Source organism: Topomyia yanbarensis, chromosome 1 (assembly GCF_030247195.1).
Source record: "Topomyia yanbarensis strain Yona2022 chromosome 1, ASM3024719v1, whole genome shotgun sequence".
NCBI lineage: Eukaryota > Metazoa > Arthropoda > Insecta > Diptera > Culicidae > Topomyia > Topomyia yanbarensis.
Window position 1 is genome coordinate 118305140 of NC_080670.1, and position 19429 is coordinate 118324568.

General features: G+C 39.2%; 1 protein-coding gene across 4 annotated transcripts in view; it reads left to right on the forward strand.

The window, feature by feature from the left end:
* LOC131681307 (structural maintenance of chromosomes protein 3) overlaps positions 1-19429 on the forward strand; it is a 324030-nt gene that overhangs the window by 70300 nt on the left and 234301 nt on the right. For all 4 annotated transcript variants that reach the window (XR_009303916.1, XM_058962271.1, XM_058962083.1 and 1 more), the window contains exons 3-5: positions 15118-15257; positions 15318-17049; positions 18491-19145. Coding sequence is in view for 3 of the 4 variants with exons in the window: in XM_058962271.1 (XP_058818254.1) it covers positions 15118-15257; positions 15318-17049; positions 18491-19145 (2527 nt within the window). In the remaining variant the exon portion in view is untranslated. The remainder of the gene's footprint in view (positions 1-15117; positions 15258-15317; positions 17050-18490; positions 19146-19429) is intronic.

Here is a 19429-nt window from a genome sequence, read left to right on the forward strand (position 1 = left end):
AAACTTTTCATTATTTTATTGTTCATTTGCTGCACCATTTTGACGGCTCTGTGCGGGATGGGCTGAAAATTTTCACTTTTCCGAGTCGTTTTCGAAAGATTTTTCAAAACACTATTTTTCCGTTGATAATGAATATCCTACATATTCCAAAATTTAATAAAACATTGGTACAAATATTTTCGACAAAATGCCGAAGAAATTGATTAAATCCATTCAGTACAACAAAAGATATAAGCGTTCAAAATCTTACATCATTTTTCTTCCAAAATTTTGAAAAGGGGCCCCTATATTGAAAGGTAAGTCGTTAGTCACGACAAAAAACGTTCGTTCTGCGACACAATGGAATTATATTATGCGCTGCTTCGTTCGTCTTATGACAATTATTATGGCGATCCCAGTCAGCTAAGTACTATCAACCATATTAAAGGGAAAATGCTGTTGCTGCAACGGAACTATGCACAGCAAACAAGAAGTTGGAACGAAGCATACATCGGAGGTGAAAGCACATCAATATTCCACGTAGCCAACAAAAAACTCGACGAGCCGAAACCTCGATTAAAACGCTGCAGAATGATTCTGATACAATAAGGGAGCCAAATGAGATACGCCGAAGCGTGCAGGAATATTTCGCGAACCTGTACTCCTCTACGCACACCGCAATAAATGACGATTTCAATCCAACACAATGCATCCCGAATGAGAATGAGGACAATCAGCGTATACTGAGTGAAATTCCATCCGAAGAGATTCTACAAGCAATTAAGGCAAGTAGCTCACGAATATCTCCTGGTATTGATGGTCTACCAAAGGAGTTCTACCTAAAATCATGGCCAGTAATTCAGCGAGAGTTCACCTTCATCATAAATGAAGCCTTGTCCTCAGAAGCCCCCAAGGAATTTTTTGATGGTGTGATTGTACTAGTCAAAAAGAAGAGAAGTAACGACAGCATAAAATCGTACAGGCCGATTTCACTACTGAACGCTGATTACAAAATCTTCACTAGGATACTGAAAAACAGAATAAGCCCCCTTCTTCCACTGGTGTTATCGAAAAACCAAAAATACTGCAACAGAAAGCGAAACATTTTTGAGGCTACCGCCCGCATACTGGACCGCATTTGTGAGCTAAAACAGCAGCATGGGAACTCGATGTTGATAGCATTTGATTTCAACCACGCCTTCGATAGAGTAGAGTACAACTTCCTTGCAAGAACTATGGGACAAATGAATTTCAACCCGGAACTGATAAACCTCCTCATGTTCTGTATGAATAACAGTTTCTCAAGAGTTCTGGTCAACGGTAAATTGGGAAGTGAGATCAAAATTCAAAGGTCAGTGCGCCAAGGTGATCCACTTTCAATGATTTTGTTTGTTATTTACTTACAACCTTTGCTCGATAAACTGCGGAGACAATTCCCTCACGAGGTATTGAATGCATATGCGGATGACATCTTAATGTTCATCGAAAGTGAATCTCAGTTACTCGCAATCGTAAACATCTTTGCCGACTTCACAGCTGTTTCTGGAGCAAAGCTCAACACCCAGAAAACAAACGCCTTAAGGATCGGTATATTGAATATGACACCACAAAGCGAGTGGTTGCAAACGCAGACGTCGGTGAAAATCCTCGGAATACACTTCGCTGAAGACTTTTCGAGCATGGTAGAGCAAAATTGGCTTGCGGTTCTACGGGGAGTACAAACATGTATGTGGATGAACAACTCCAGGAATCTTAATCTCATACAGAAAACAATTTTATTGAACACGTTTATTACGTCGAAAATCTGGTATACAGCATCAGTGATCCCCCTACCGAATAAATACGCTGGAAAATTCATTTCGAGGATCGGCTCCTTTTTGTGGTATGGGAAGAATTGGACCAGAATTGCCTTCGAAACAATAATATTACCAAAATGCCGGGGAGGTTTGAACTTACACTCACCACCCATCAAAGCCAAGGCCCTGCTAACCAACCGCATGATGCATATTGGATCGGATCTACCCTTTTTGTGGAGTTTTTTGGAGCACAAAATAAGAGCACATTCGAACAGTAGTTAAAGAAACAGCATTTCTGAATGAAGAAATATCTAGAGCACCGAACTCAAGCTCAATATACAACTACTTTTTAAAACAGCTTAAAGAGCCCAAAATAGTGCGGGAAAATCCTCAACGTGATTGGAAGACAATATTTAAAAATATTCACTGCAAGCTTCTAAACTCACACCAACGATCAGTGTGGTTTTCCGTTATGCATCGCAAAATTGTAACCAACGAGTTTTTGCATAGGGTGAACAGGAGAGCTGACTCTAACTGCAACATTTGTCCTGGCCAGACGGATAACATCGAACACCACCTATTCCAATGCAGCGGAAACAAGCACATTTGGACTTACCAACGAAGCGTTTTTCTGGGCCTGGATCGACGGCTCTTACAGCTGCAACAGGAGGAATGGATATATCCGGTTCTCCAACAACAAACTAGACGTACCCGTCAACAAATCCTTAGAGAATTTTCGTCAATGTTATGCTATATGACAAGTGTACCAGCAAACGAGAAGAGTATAAATAACTATATGTTTTATTTAACATGTAATTAAAATTAAGAAACAGGACAATAAAAGTTTTACAAAAAAAATGCACAAGGGGGTTCAAAACGAATTTTTTCAACTTTATGGGAGTGAGTGTTATATTGAAAGGCAAGTTTTTGTCTGATGAAAATCAATAATTTTGGACATTCTCAATGCAAAAGGGGTAGTTAGTTTTATATTGAAAAGCTAGTTGTAGACAGTTGTAAATCAATAGTTTAGGACATTTTCAATGCACATGGGGATCCGTCGATGAATCAAAATAGAAATTTTTTCAACTTCATGGGAGTGAGTTTTAATGGTAAGTTGTTGGTACATGGTACATGAGTTTTGGGCATTTTCAATGCAAAGGGGGTCCGCCAATGTGTCAAAAGGAAAAAAAATCAACTTTATGGGAGTTTTATATCGAACGGCAAGTTGTTGGCAGATCTAAATCAATAGTTTTGGACATTCTCAATGCACATGTGGGTCCGTCGATGAATCAAAATGGAAAAATTTTCAACTTTATGGGTGTTGCTACAGGAACAACACAAACGGCAACACTGCTTGACAAATCCCGTGGACAGTGACCTGTCCTTTGGCCTGTCAGACGAAAACGAAATGTTGGCAGAAGATAGAGCAGCGTAGTGCCTGCTGCATAGGCAACTGTATCGAAAAATCATATTTATGAAATACAGTGAATTTAAAACTAATTCCTAGCTGTTGTTTAGCTCTCCAACGGTTTAATTTATAAGAATACTATTGAATTTTAATTTAATAATCATCCTAATAGAAGAAAAAGAAATAATCGGCTACTGAAGGCCAGAGAAACCACATGGTTTATTGAAATTGTACACTGCTTTGTAAGTTAACCTAGATACTTTATTTTCTTCAATTTTCTTAATCAAACCTGTATTTACAGTTTGAAGCTTTTTGAATAGTTGTTCTCAAAATAGTGTCCTTTGTTCTACCCGAACAATGGGAGTGAGTTTTATATTGAAGGGTAAGTTGTTGGCAGATGAAAATTAATTGGCTTAGTGCCGCATAGTGAGAGTATCCCAAACTAATCTGTCACCATCGGACAGTCCTTGACAGCTCGAGCAACTTTGCTGAAGACATCACCCTTCTAAATTAGCGTCTTTAGAAGATATTGAAATAAAAAGATGTTTGCTGACTAGCTCCGTCTAATGGGTGATATGTAATTTTATTATTACATTATCAAACAGCCCTTGTCGTCCTCAGAAACTTTACAGAAAACATCATTTTCCTAAATTATTAAACTTTCGTGACAAAACATCACCTAACATGTACTGGAAGTAGTATGCTCCCTAGCAGCGCCTAGTGGCTGAATTCTGAAATTATCTATTCGCCTTCGGGCAACACTCGACCCGCCGATAAATATTGCCGACGACACTACACTTTTAAATTATCATGATCTCGAGATAAAGAATTTGAAAAATAGTACATGCCTAGGGGCAGATCACTTGTGATGCATTTTTGAAAATCAGCTAAATTAAATGTATTTCTTTCCATCAAAATAGAAATTCGGAATGTATTTTGCGTTGCGTGCAATGTATTTTGCGTTGCGTGTAAGACGGCAAAACCCTACAAAAACTAGCCCTACATTCAAGAAAACGTCAAACAAAGTGAATCAGCGTAGGATGTTTGTTAAACAAACTTTTCTGCGAGGGAGTGCAAAGCTGATGCAAAAATGGAAATTAAATGCATTTTTTCTAATTTGATGCATGCATGTTATACATTTCTAGAGTGATCTGCCCCTAGGTACATGCTCACTTTAATTTGATTTTGTCCATAATCGCGTAGCCCTTGACCTCCTCTAGAGCATTGCCGAAAACACCAACTTTCTAAGTTATACGTGGTACGCTCATTAGAGCCTCATAGTGAGAGTATCCCAAACTAATTTATCACCATCTGGTAGTCTTTGATTTCTCGAGCAATTTCACTGAAGACAGTACCCCGCTAAGTGACCATCCATAAATGACGTAGTATTGTGTTGAGTGATTTTTAACACCCCCGTTCCCCATCGTAGCATTTCGTCACAAACCTCTAAATAACCCCCCCCCCTCTGGTAATTTCGTAGCTTGACGGCAGGCCCGTAGCCAGGATTTTGTTTCGGGAGGGGCTTAAAAATTATTGAATAAATGTATTAATTCTGATGACTTGAAACAATCACTGGAAACTGAACGTAATTATGAAAAGTTCTTAGTGAAAACAATTCCAAAAATAAGACAATAGACACTAAAAACTCTAATAATATGTTGCCTGTTACAAGAAAGGCTATAGTGCATCGACGAATTAAATTTGATTATTTTTGATTTACAAGTTAGAAATTTCTCTAGTTACAAAAATGAATAGTCAAGAGCTCAAAGTATTAAGGGCTGCTTGAAAATGCTTCGCTGCATGCTACGCTGCTTGAAAATGCTACACATTCGATACACCTTTACAATTTGTAGAAGACGCTAAATTGGAATGAGTAGAAAAATATCCAAAAACCCGTCTCATGAAACTTTACACGCATTTGCTAATCAGAAGAACGAAACCAACGTCAAGGTTGTCCCCATGAATAGGAATATATCAGTGTGAAATCAAAGTTTACCGTTGCAAAGAATGTCCGAACAAAGTGAATGTCGAAATTTGCTTCAAATCTTCTGATAAGGCAGGCGATTTGTAGATGCAGAAAATAGGTTCAACTCCTATTTTCATGATCAGGTTTCTTTCTACTATTACTAGCTCTTTGACTTCATCCGAAGTTTGCGTTAACTCGACTTTATGAAATTTTCAATTTAAATGATACTGATCATGTCGTAATCAAAACAATCCTGAAAAAAACACATGTTTTTTTTCATTTGACTCTCATAGGTAATGGGTTAAAGACTATCTTCGACAACATTATCAGGCAACTCAGAATAACTCTCTTTTTATCTATTTAAGTTGATTCTTTTTAGGTACTTTTTATATCATTGTACTTATGAATTAAAAATATCGTAGACTGATTTTCCTAGATCCCTAAAACTATAGTAAAAGTCAAAATGTAAAGTGAGTGCAAAAACTACTGATTTCACTACAAAGCAAGAATGCCTTAGCTCTATTGACTTTTGACAATCTTGCAAAACCGTTGTAACTTGAGAAGATTACCTAGATTAAGTAAATATTATATTTGAACATTTTGGTTTTATTTATTTATTTGAAGGTTTTATTTCGGAATTCATGGGGTTTTGGACAATGTCAAATATATATTTCAATGATTTAATCTACTAATGGAAACTACCCAGAATTTAATCTACTGAGCGAAACTGCTCAGAATCTATTCACAAATCGAAAGAAAATTACTTAGCACTGATCACTCAATGCTTCTAATTTACATAAAATTTGGTAAATATATCATTGATGACACCAATATAACTAGAGACTATAAACATAGATAATAATTTCAGCATCACTTGCTTCCGACACATGGAAGAGAACACATCGCACTTGCACCTAATTTGCCGAGGCTTTCTTTTAGAGTTGTCTGTTTTAAATTACAGCAAATTATCCGTTTCCTGTAAAACTTTTGCAAAACTCTTTGCCAATTCATTAAACAAATATGAACACTAATCTGTTTAGTAATAGGTTTGTTTGTGAATAAAAATAATTAGCTCTTGATTTTTTTCAATCATCATCAAGATTGGAAGAGATGTATGATTTCTTGAAGAAAGTTGTAATGTTTGTCTGATTACATGTTTGTTTTATCACTATTTGGGAAAAAGTTTCAATTAAAGTTGTTGCACCTAACGCAACGAAGACGAAATGAGAAGATCAGAGCGCAATTCGGAAAGAACTCGTGTTGAGTGTATAGTAAAGATAGAAGAGTGATCTTGAGTCGATTTAGATTGGTTGATTTTTTCCTCTCTTTATGTTTATGTTTATGTTTATTACCTTCACCAACAAGCCCCTTGGCCCCAATGGTGGTTGCTTAAACTAATTACATTTTAAAATTGACAACATTTTCGCTTTTATAGCATTCCGCGTCCGGTTGAAGTCGAAGGCCGTCGCCACACTGTTAAAAATTCGTTGGAGTCCGGTTACAGCGCTCTGGCAACCATAGTTGGTTCTCCTGAATGGAACTCGCAGAAGGGAGTTATTACGTAGAGCTCGAACGCGGGCTTGAAGATCCAGACGTCCGAGGATTGTAGGGCAATCCACTCTGGCAGAGAGTAAGTCCGAGACGAACAGGGCTCGAGAGCAGTCCCTCCGAATGCTGAGTGTATCGAGGTGTATAAGCTGGCAACGGTTTTCATAGCTCGGCAGCTGAAATCTGTTTCGCCATGGGAGATGACGAAGGGCGAAGCGTATGAACCTGCGTTGGACAGCCTCGATTCTGTCAATCCCGTTCTGGTAGTACGGATTCCAAACAGCTGAACAATATTCTAACGTTGAGCGGACCAACGTGCAGTAAAGCGATTTAAGACAATATACGTCCCTGAAGTTTTTCGCTATTCGGAAGATGAACCCAAGCTGTCGTGATGCCTTATCCACGATGTATGACGTATGTGGTTTGAATGTTAATGCCGAATCCATGATGACTCCGAGATCTTTGATGTGAGAGTGTCTTGGAATGCTCGAGCCGAAGAAATGGTAGTTAAACTGAGTCGGTTGGCGTTTCCGCGTGAACGTAACGATTGAGCATTTGCTCGGGTTTAAAACCATTTTGTTTTGATCACACCACGTGCTAAAGCTGTCCAGATCCCTTTGAAGAAGCTCGGCATCGGTTTTATCCCGTATTTGTTGAAAAATTTTCATGTCGTCGGCGAAAGAAAGGCGGGGTCCTTGTAATGTGAAATTGACGTCATTAAAGTAGAGGAGGAATATTACTGGACCGAGATGGCTTCCTTGTGGTATGCCGGATGTAGCGAAGAATGGTGCAGATAGACAGTCCTTAATGCTGATTTGGAGTTGCCTTCCATCGAGGTAGGAACGAAACCAGCGCAGAAGTTGTCCATGAATGCCGAGTTTGTCCAGCTTCGCTATTGCGATATCATGGTTGATTTTGTCGAAGGCCGCAGATAGATCCATATAAATAGCATCGGTTTGCAATCCGTCAGCGAATCCATCCATTACATATGTTGTGAACGAGAGCAGGTTTGTCGTTGTCGATCGTTTAGGCATGAAACCGTGTTGGTCATCTGCAATGTAGTGTTTGCAGTGAAAGAAAATAGGATCTAACACAACCAGCTCGAACAGTTTTGATACAGCACTTAAACACGAGATTCCCCGATAATTGTCAATGTTCGATTTGTTTCCTTTTTTATGAACTGGAAACATGTGCGCTGCTTTCCAGCAGAAAGGGAATGTACCAGTAGTGAGTGATAGCTCGAAGACTCGCCGAAGTGGTTCAAGAAGCCCGCTGATGCACTTTTTGACAAAAATCGAGGGAACACCATCTGGACCTGGGGAACAAGATGCTTTCAGTTTGGCATTTGCTGCAAGAATGGCAGCATTATCGACACAAATTCGGTTGATGGTTCGTCCTAGAGAAGGAGTTAAATTAGCGGCGGCAGCGACTTGTTGTGGTGGCAAGCGCTCGTTGGAAAAAACGCTTGAAAATTTGTCGGAGAACAGTTGGCAAATTTCCTTAGTGTCGGTGCTTAAAACTCCATTAAACGACATACAAGATGGCAAACCGGATTCCTTTCGCTGCTCGTTAACATACTTCCAGAACGACTTGGGCTTGGATTTCAGTTGACGCTCGACGTTTCGCTGGTGTCTAAAAAAGGCGCGTCTGCTTTGTTGTTTGTATTCGTGGTTGAGTTGAAAGTAGTGATTTCGTAATGCAAGTGTCTTATGCTTCGAGAATTTTTTAAATGCAGCTCGTTTGGCAGATTTTAAACGTCTTAGGACGGTTGATTGCCAGGGAGGGTGTTCATCGGTACTAATTGTTCGTTTTGGTACATGGCGGTCGATAAGGTAGTTAAGAATACTAGAAAACGTCATCGCTGCTTCGTTCGCGTCGTCATTGTTAATATTTTCGTCCCAGTTTATATCCAACAGCGTGCTAACGATGCTGTCGTAGTCAGCGTTTTTAAAATCGTAGACGATAGAGTTTGAGACGTCTTCAAAATTCACTCCTAAGTTACCAGCGAATACAAGATGTAGTGGGGGATGATGACGCACCTGCTTGACTAAAGGAATCGGTGCAGTGCAGCAGTACGGAGCGCAGTCCCGGGCACTTACAAAGCAGAGGTCCAATGTACGTCCATTCTCGTTGGTGACATTATTAATTTGCCGAAGAGTTGCGCTGCTGTAGTTGTCCAAAATACAACTGGCATTGTTAATAAGCGCAGATTTTTCGATATCCAATCGTAGAAAACCATTACTTGCTTGGCACCACGTCAAGCCAGGTAAGTTGAAGTCGCCCAGTATAACGATATCATCAGACGGGGCGGCGATCGAGGCGATAAAAGAAACGGAGGAAAGATGTACATCGATCAGGCTGGAATCACGAATTCTGTCAGGTGGAAAATACACAACACACAGGAACAGATTGCGATCGGCAAGTTTCACTGATATCCACACTTGCTCGGAGCTCGCCCACCGGTCATCGTTGATCACTCGGGCTTTTATACCACGCCGAACGGCGATAAGCACACCACCGCCTGATGTCTTGTGGCTGTTGAGGGCATTACGGTCACAGCGGTAGACATCGAATGTTGAACCAAAGACCTGGCGAGACAGAGTACGGTTGTCGAGCCACGTCTCGGTCAAGGCGATAACGTCGTAACAGCAACCCGTGGTCGCGAGCAAATAGCTGTCCGTTGATGAATTTAGGCCACCAACATTCTGGTAGTAAACCTCGATGTTGTTGGAGGACGGATCAGGTACAGCAGAGAGCGAAGCCATGTTGCCGTGTAGGAAGATCCTTTCGTCAATCTCACGAACAGTATCGGAACGGTTCACGGTCGCCTGGTCGACTGTGGTGAGGGATTCGAGGCATCCCGAATCAACTGCGTCGCGCCCCAAAATACGACTATCGTCGTCGTCGAGAGAAATGGTTGGCATCTGATAACAAGATGTCGGAGCAAAAGGCAAAAAGCTGGAAGCGAAGAATACATCAGCGCTTGAAGTGTTCGGAACAGATGTATACTTGCCGTTTGCGGCAGGTTGGAAGACCCTTTCACCCATCCCACACACAGGACCGGGACGACTGATGATCGCTGGCTGCAAGTGCTCGACTGTGGCGGGGGGATCGAGGGCTTCCATACTGCCAACTGCGGTGCGTCCCAGTATGCGTTGGAACCCGATGGCGGAATGCGGAGAGCAGGAACGGGGTGGTAGCAGCTTGCGGCGAGATTCGTACGATGAGCTAGAAGCGTGAATCGGTTCAACCGTTGTATCGTTACAATTTTTATTATACTTGCCGAGAAAGGCGGCTTGGAAGACCCTTTCCCCACCCACAATATCTTTGCTCTCTTATTTAAGATTATCTCTCTCATTTTATTCCAAGACGAGCAAAAACGGAACGAAAGACTGTCACATACTTAAGACAAGCAATCGAAACTGTTATCCCAACTTATTGACTTATAGATTCAATCAGTCCCAACATTTTAGTCCCTCTTCGTGATTGCCTATTATTTTACCACTTTTTGCCCGGTCCACTTTTAAAAGAATATTTTTTGCACGTTTGTCGAAGATATCACGGATTTACGGATTAACAGTGTATTAGTACGGAACGAATTACTCGTAACAATGAAATGAAGCGTTAATAAAAATGGTATTGCGTTAAAATGACGCGAAATGAAAATTCTATTCTCGGCTCAATCGTTCTCAGATAAATTGAAATACTTTTTGTGTAGCGCAGAGTAGTGTACAGAGAACAGAGTGTACAGTGTGCACTGACCTAATACAGAAATTCAAAATTGTGCGCAATTCAAAAACTTATCATTTAAAAATAACAAACTGGGTCGTGGGTCTTTTATATATTTCCTTATGTAAACAATAAAAATAATATAACGAGTTTATGTGGTTGTCCTACAGATCTCGCGCAAGCGCTTAGCCATTGCACGTGGAAACCTGTTTACGAGGCGAGGAAATATTTTTTTCCTCACCAACTATGTCTTGGGGGGGAGTAGTTCATTTCTATCTCGCTATTGTACATTTCCGTGTCATCATCGTAGTGCTGCCTTTATGTTCGCGAATATCTTCCTTGCTTTTCGCCCTCAATAATTGCCCTTCCAAATAGATTCCATTTCTCCCAAATGTGACATTAATCTGCGAGTAAGCGGTATCCGATCTTGTAGCGGAACATTCATTTTCTCATAGTCCATATACAGAAGGATCTTAATTATAGCATTGTCACACACAACCTTGTGCTTTAAGTTGTGCGAAATGAATGGTTTCGTCTGCACTAATTTGTTGAGCGCTAAATGCCTGCCATGATAGAACTGGATAGAGCCGGTTTCCGAAAGTCTAATCTCTATTTACACCTTCAGGATGCGAATGATCAATAATTTTATAATCACCGCATTTGGCTGGAGCACCAATTCTTGCTACTGCTAATCACTAATCTCGACAGATTATTACAGCTACAATTAAAGTAACAGTCTCTTGTATTCTTCAGACAAGGCACACAATATAAAAGTTACTTTTTTGTTGTTCGCTTCGCACTGGCTCGAGCAAAAGCATAAAGCACACTGAATTTCGTAACCATTGCCTTCGGTGGTTAGAAATAGCCTTCTTTAACTTTTTCTCAATAATTTGTTCAAACCAAATAAGCAACAAGTTTTGTTAAAAGTCACCGGTTTTTTAAATTTATTTTTGAAAAATTTCGGGGGGGGCTTTAGCCCCCTAGCCCCCCCTCTGGCTACGTGCCTGCTTGACGGTAACCCTCTCCCCTTGTCCTCGCAAAAAAATAAAAAAAGATGTTAGATGAAACGGGTTAGATTGTCGTGACATCAGGTCAACCCCAAAGGCCTTAGTACAAAGGTACGCAAAGAGTGTGCACACGGAAAAATAAAACAACCCGCAGAATAAGTTCTTTTAACTTAAATTTAGGTAGTTTTGAGTTTTGCGTCGCTTTCGCACTTATTAGTGTTTTCAAAAACAAAGAGAGAGAGAGATTCGACTCAGTCGAGGCATTCCATGGAATAAGGTACTTTTGTTGTTTGAGGTATACTCAAAATTAGGTAAATTCAACCTAAATTTAGGCATATTTAACGCAAGGTTGAGTATAAAAACCTGTCAATGAGTTGTGGTTTTTGCTGTGATTAAAGGGAAACTACCTTCAACACAGTTTACCTAATTTACCTTATTCCACAATACCCTGAGATTGAGTCAAAAGAGCTCAACTTTTGGTAGTTTTTCGTATCCGTGCAGAGTTTGAAGCCAGAAAAGGTCTACCTATCGAGCAAAATTAGAATCCAGCTTTGCTGTACAGGTATCAAAGACGTATTCCAATTGTGCTCGATAGGCAGACTTTTTTTGACTTCCTTCACTCTTTGCGCAACTGTTCTCTATTAACTGTGGTCAACCCTTATTCCCCTTTAAAAAAGCTACGTAGCCTCTTACCCCCTGCCGTCACACATCATCACAAAATACAAAACTCCCCCTCCTCCATATAATGCTACGTCATTTATGAATGGTCCCTAAACATTATCGTTATTGAAGCATAATATGCAGATGATAATTAAATCAAAACAAACACCAATCAATATTCTCTGTTACACCAAGTTTAAAGTTTAGGAAACGGGTCACGGGATTTCGCACGGAATTTGGCCAGGGGAAAACCTAAAGCTCTGCCACTCTAAACAAATACCAACAATATCAAAATAGCGCCGAATTTTAAACCATAAGGTTTTTTTCGGTTTGACAAAAAATTCTAAATCAGTTTCGCGTACGGCGTATTTTGCTATCCTTAATGAGCAAAGTATGTTTGTCAAACTTCTCCATCAACAAGTTTGACAAACTTCTCCTTCAACAAGTTTGACAAACTGCAGCGTTACGCTGTTTGAAGTTTTAACAAACTGGTCAGTAAACTGTCGACAAATAATCGCCTTGACAAACACGAATAAAAAGTTTGGCAAACTGTTTTTGATCAAATATTTTAAGAGCCAGTACACAGCAGTTCAAATTTATTTCGCGTAATATATCAAATATTTGACGTTATGACAAACAGTGTACTGGTAGCTTAAAAAGCTTTTTATTGTGATAACAGATGCGGTCGGATTCGGTCACTCCTTGTTGGGGGGGAAGGGGAGGAGTTGCTTCTCTAATCTTCCGGTCATCACATCGCATGCTTTGGTATTCTTAATATGTATAACAAACATGAAGATGTGACACAAGGTGCCAAGAGCGCACTAAAATCCTGTCAATCCTATTTTTCATTGGATTGTCTGCTCTAAATTTATCACCAGGGGACCATTCATAAATGATGTTGGATATTGACAATAGGGGAAGAGCGTCACGTAACGAGATAAAAAACTAAAAATGAATTTTAGACGTATCAGCGGATCAGGGATAAAAAAACGTACAACATTGTTTATGAATGGCCCCCAAACAAAGAATATTCCATAACGAATATCACGCAACATCGGTGACAGAGCATTGGGATCAAGGCCAAGTCCCCCCTGGGTCGTGCAAAACTGAGAAGCAGCATCAATTTAGGCACAGATAGCAGACGTCCATTTATTTTCATTTTGTTTTGTTTTGTCTTTTTATTTGTTTCTCCTGCTACGATGTGTGAGGGAGAACCGGACGGCCAAGGAAACGGAAAGCCAGTGGCCCAAACAGATCAGGAACAGGAGGGAGGACTGCGAACAGGGAAACCGACAACAGAGGAGAAATCGTTTATTTATTTATTATAGCTACGATACTAATCACAATTGTTTTGCTTTTCTTGTTTCGTTTCAGCAAACCAAAAACTATACGGACTAGCCCATACGAACAGTTAGGCTTTGTAGGTTCTCATCTTGAGAAATGACAATGACACTGTACGAGATGGCGCTGGGCCTGTTGCCTTCGACTGGCATGGTCCTTTCTCATTGATTCGGAAGTCTTCTTGGCTGGTTGGTAGATATGTGCTCCTACTTGCAAGTTGATCAATTCACTTGGGTGGGGGACATGTGGATCCTACTAGTTGTCGACTCTTTTGATCGTGAGTATGAGGCTAGTTCAGGAAAGGAGTGCAGGACTGGCACCTAAGAGATAGTTAATTATTCAGGACTTGTTCTTATGATTACTAAACTCGACCAAGCACACCGGCTCTCAGAAATGATAAGCAACCCTTTCGGGTCGGTGTGGTCTATTCGAGTCGAACCAGGCGGACATTCGGTTCGAGCAAACTTTATGGTTAATAGTGGATAAATATTTATTACGCCTTTATTGGCAGAGATTCTTTTTGCGAAATCCTAAAATACCTTCACTGGTATAGCTACTCAGGATAATAATAATAGAAAATTAAGGATTTGCCCGGTCCATAATGTAATGAATATGTATATTGACTAGAACAGGGATAATCGAGTTATGTTATAAGATAGAGAAGAACAGCACAGTTGAAGGAAAAGTATTCGCGAGTAAGGACTAATACTGCTAGTATGTTTACCGTTTCAATTAATAGTCGATTGATCTGCTTCGGACCTAGGAGACAAAAAGGAGATTAGGAAGAGACAGAAGCGGATTCAATGCAAAATTTGCCAATATGACGTTGACCCCAAGGCGATGGTAGGATTATTTTCCATAGGATGACAGACTAGATGACACGACGTTACACGCTCTGAACTTGCGCCAAATAGTTTGTATGTATGTATGAAATTCGCGGACATCACGGCTGACTGCGATCTCTAATTTACTTAACAGTCGATTGATCCGCTTCTGACCTAGGGGACCCATGAGGAGATCAGGAAGAAAATAGAAGCGGAATCAATGCGAAGTTTTAATTGCATCACTGACGACTTAGCACGCGTTGTTAGGAGCAGGATACATTGGACCAGACAAAATAGAGAACTTGACGTTACGTTAAGCTGCAATCCCATCTGCCCGATAAAAAAAAAAAAAAAAAAAAAAAAAAAAACTGATCACAATTATTTTGCTTTTCTTGTCTCGTTTCAGCAAACCAAAATCTCTTTACTATCTCTTCATTTTCTGTCTCCAACTATCCTCTATGTAATGTATCTGAAACTTGTGGGACTGGTTAACAGCCGGCGCCTGCTCGTGGAAGAAACTGGTGTGCTATACGGACTAGCACATACGAACAGTTTGGCTTTGTAGGTCCTCATCTTGACAGAGTCTAGATGGGCGGATGAACGTCTGCCACGGTGTGGGCTGAGAAATGACAATGACAATGATAACAGATGCGGTCGGATTCGGTCACTCCTTGTTATGTCGTTTTTTTGGGTAGCCTCCATTCAAATGTCTCAAACGCATATGTAATAAGTACAGATTCAAAAATAGTACCTAATAATAGACTAACAACTTAGTTAATAAAGATAAACAGAAGTTACCAATAGTTCCGCTATAAAGATGTTTATAAAAACAACTCGATATTCTGTCATGTCGTTTTAGCTATCCAATTTGTTCTCAGCGATGAATTTACGCATTTGAGACCAGAGCAACGTCAAGCATTGCTGCACGAAGGAACAGGTGCTCGCGCAATGTCAGCATATGTGGAGATTATTTTCGATAATACTGATAATCGAGTTCCGGTAGATAATATTTTTAGGTGTCCATAAGTCAATTCTCTAACATGTATTCTATGATTTCAGATTGACAAGGATGAAATCTTTCTTCGTCGTGTGATTGGCGCCAAAAAAGATCAATTCTTTCTCAACAAGAAAGTAGTGCCTCGATCGGAAGTCGTTAATTTGTTGGAATCCGCTGGATTTTCCAATTCAAACCCTTATTACATCGTGAAGCAGGGAAAAATCAATCAAATGGCCACTGCTCCGGATTCACATCGACTTAAATTGCTGCGTGAGGTTGCCGGAACTAGAGTTTATGATGAACGTAAAGAGGAGTCGATGAACATTTTAAAGGAGACAGAAGGGAAAGTGGAAAAAATTACCGAGTTTTTAAAAACTATCGAAGACAGATTAAAAACATTGGAAGAAGAAAAAGAAGAGCTCAAGGAGTATCAAAAATGGGACAAAGCTCGCCGCACACTTGAATATATCATTCATGAAACTGAAATGAAAGAAAATAAGAAACTACTTGACGAGCTCGAATCACAAAGAAAAAGTTCTGGGGACAAACAAAAGATGTATGCTCAGGATATCCAGAGAGCCCAAGAAAAAACAAAAAATGTGCAAAAGTTGCTTAAAGATGCAAAAAAAGATGTTATAACGACAAAAGATGAAAAATCGGTGCTAACAACTGAACACCAACAATTACTCCGTGAGAAAACAAAATTAGATTTGACAATTTCTGATCTCACGGATGAAGTGCAAGGAGACAACAAATCGAAAGAAAGAGCTGAACAAGAATTAGACCGGTTGAAGATAACTATTGCCGAAAAGGAAAAAGAATTGGAATCTGTTCGCCCTCGATACGAAGCGATGCGCAGAAAGGAAGAGGAATGCTCCCGTGAACTCAATCTAAAAGAACAAAAGCGCAAAGAGTTATATGCTAAACAAGGTCGAGGCTCTCAATTTTCCTCCAAGGAAGAACGGGATAAGTGGATTCAAGGGGAGTTGAAGTCACTAAACAAACAAATTAAAGATAAAATTGCTCATCAAAATAAGTTACAGGAAGATTTGAAAAGAGATGCTATGAAGCAAAAAGAATTGGAGAAAAAAATTGAGGAGCATAGTGAAGCTTTTGAGCAACTACGAGTTCAGATAGACGAACATAACAAGCATTATTATGACCTAAAAAAAAAAAAAGATCATTTTCAAACTATTCGGAATGACATATGGAAGAAAGAAACACAAGTAACACAAACTGTATCAGGAAATAAAGAAGAGCTAGTTAAGGCAGATCAAGCTTTGCGATCAATGGCAGGTAAACCAATACTTAATGGGCGTGATTCTGTTCGAAAAGTTCTTGAAAATTTCTCGCAACGTGGCGGTCAATATGCCGAAATCGCAAATGCGTACTACGGTCCAGTGATTGAAAATTTTAATTGTGACAAATCTATATATACAGCGGTAGAAGTAACTGCTGGTAATAGATTGTTCCATCACATTGTAGAATCAGATCGAGTAGGAACTCAGATTCTGAAAGAAATGAACAAGTTGAAGCTTCCAGGTGAAGTAACATTTATGCCGTTGAATCGCTTGCAAGTTCGTGTACACGACTATCCAGAGGATCCTGATTCAATTCCAATGATTTCTAAGCTAAAGTACGTAGAACAATATGACAAGGCGTTAAGATATATTTTTGGCAAAACTTTAATTTGCCGGAATTTGGAGCGCGCTACAGAACTAGCTAAAAGTACAGGGTTGGATTGTGTTACGTTAGAGGGTGATCAAGTTTCTTCCAAAGGATGCTTGACCGGAGGTAATAATTTTTTTACTTAGGTGTTTCTCAAATTAAAAAAAAGTATAGGGGAAAGTGAGGCAATATGAGCACCTTAAGGTTGAAGGCAAATATAGCTGCAGAAAAACATTCAAATAATCCCAAATTGCCCTCTACTGGTACAGTAAAACATATTCTTCACACGCAGTTACTAAACATGCTGAAGAAAATTAAAAATCTTTGAAAATAATCGTTTTTTGCAATGATCGATTTTTGGCTTGGTAAAAAGCTTGTGGGGCAATATGAGCAATCTTAAGGGGCAATATGGTCATGTCGCAAAATATTATATTTTATTACAAAATTTCAAATTTATTTCACTTTTAATTATTAAGAATCATATTTTCCATTGATTTAGTGACATTTAGTTGCCTATGAAATTCATCTTTTAGTTTTTAACCATCATTTTCGTAACTATTAGAATCAAATTTCCATTTTGCTTAATTCATATTTTTGCGAGTAATTTTCTCAAGCAAATATTATTATTCATCGTTCGTAGTAGCTTCAGGTATAAAACGTATACATATGGATAACTTTACGGAATTTAATGCATGAACTCATATGAGATTTGCGGGCTGCTCATTTTGCCCCATGCCGTAGGGCTATTTTCGCAAAAAAATTTGAGGGAACTACAAAGTCTTGTTAAGTTATTTTTATGTTTAAAATACTTAGAAAGACGATAAATATTCTGAAGATGTTTGCATTTTTCAATTACCGCACACACACGTCATGCGAATGCTTATTTCATATAGCTTGAATCTTATAACATTTTCAGTTCTTTGACATCCCATCAGATTTTTGTATTTTTCGTGCTTTAGGATTTGTTTTTTTGTCGCAATTGAAGTATTACATCATCTAATGGTGATTGACGGAGCATTCGTGCAAACAAAAAAATCGAAAATTGTTCATAGATTTTTGTAAAACGGGGGTGCTCAACTCGCCCCACATGGCGATATTGCCTCACTTTCCCCTAGTGCAAAAAGTAGAAGTAGTTTTTACACAATAATTATCCTTGTGATGGCGCTACCTGTAAACAGTTGCACACACCCCTCGATGTGAGCTTACATAAGCTCATACCGAGGAGTGCTCGCAACTTTTTTTTGGTAACGCCATCACTTCCTTCTTATGAATGATTTCCGAAATTAAAATACAAAAATAATACCATCCGATTTATTGTCATTGCCGGGAGACTCATATTTCACGCGTACATTTTCTTAAAATCTACCCAAGAGATATTGTGGGCATATGTACAACCAGTCTTCATTCATACCCTTCCTGGGTAGGGTTGTGTTAGGTTGTAATAGTGGAAATAACAATCAATAGTCTTTTTTGCCACGCTGATTGAAACATTTTGCTTTTTCATTGGTTATTTCAATACTGCATATGAACTGTAGCAATATTATTGCAATTTGTTGTGTATTTTTAGGATACTTCAATACTTCACGTTCTAGATTAGAAATGCAAAAAAAGCGATCCGAATATTTACAGATGATTGATGATTTGGAAAAGGAACTGAATGGATTCAAAACAGAATTGAAGCAGACGGAAACTAGTATTAACAGTGTAGTTTCGGAAATGCAAAAAACTGAAACCAAACAAGGAAAGTCCAAGGACGCATTTGAAAAAATTCAAGCCGATATACGATTAATGAAAGACGAGTTGACTAGAATCGAGCGGTTCAGGAATCCGAAAGAGCGATCTTTGGCACAATGCAAGGCAAATTTAGAAGCCATGAACAGCACTAAGGATGGATTAGAGAATGAATTGCATCAAGAACTTATGTCACAATTGTCGGTGCAAGATCAACATGAAGTAGATCAACTAAACGACGAAATTCGTAAGCTTAATCAAGAAAACAAAGAAGCTTTTACTGCACGCATGAGCTTGGAAGTCACTAAAAACAAATTGGAGAATTTATTAACAAATAATCTTTTTCGGCGAAAAGATGAGCTGGTTCAAGCTTTACAGGAAATATCTGTGGAAGATCGTAAACGTCAATTAAATAACTGCCGTAATGAGCTTGGATCAACAGAAAAGCGAATCAAAAAGGTGTTGACTGATATGGATGAGATCGATAAGAGGTATTAACATAGTATATTATATATGATTGCCCGAATGACGTTCGCCCGAAAGCTGTGTATCGACATGGCATTTGCCCGTATGTCACATAAAACCGAATGTCATTCACCCGAATCTCATTCAACCGTGTTAGTTCATGGTTAAGAATCGAGGGGTGATAGAGAATCACATTTGGGAGAAAAAATGTTCTACACATATCATCAAATCTCAGCCGTTACAGAGTTATTGTACTTTTTCTGAAATTGACTTATTTGTCTTTAAATGCCTCTAACTTTTTTTTTGTAAA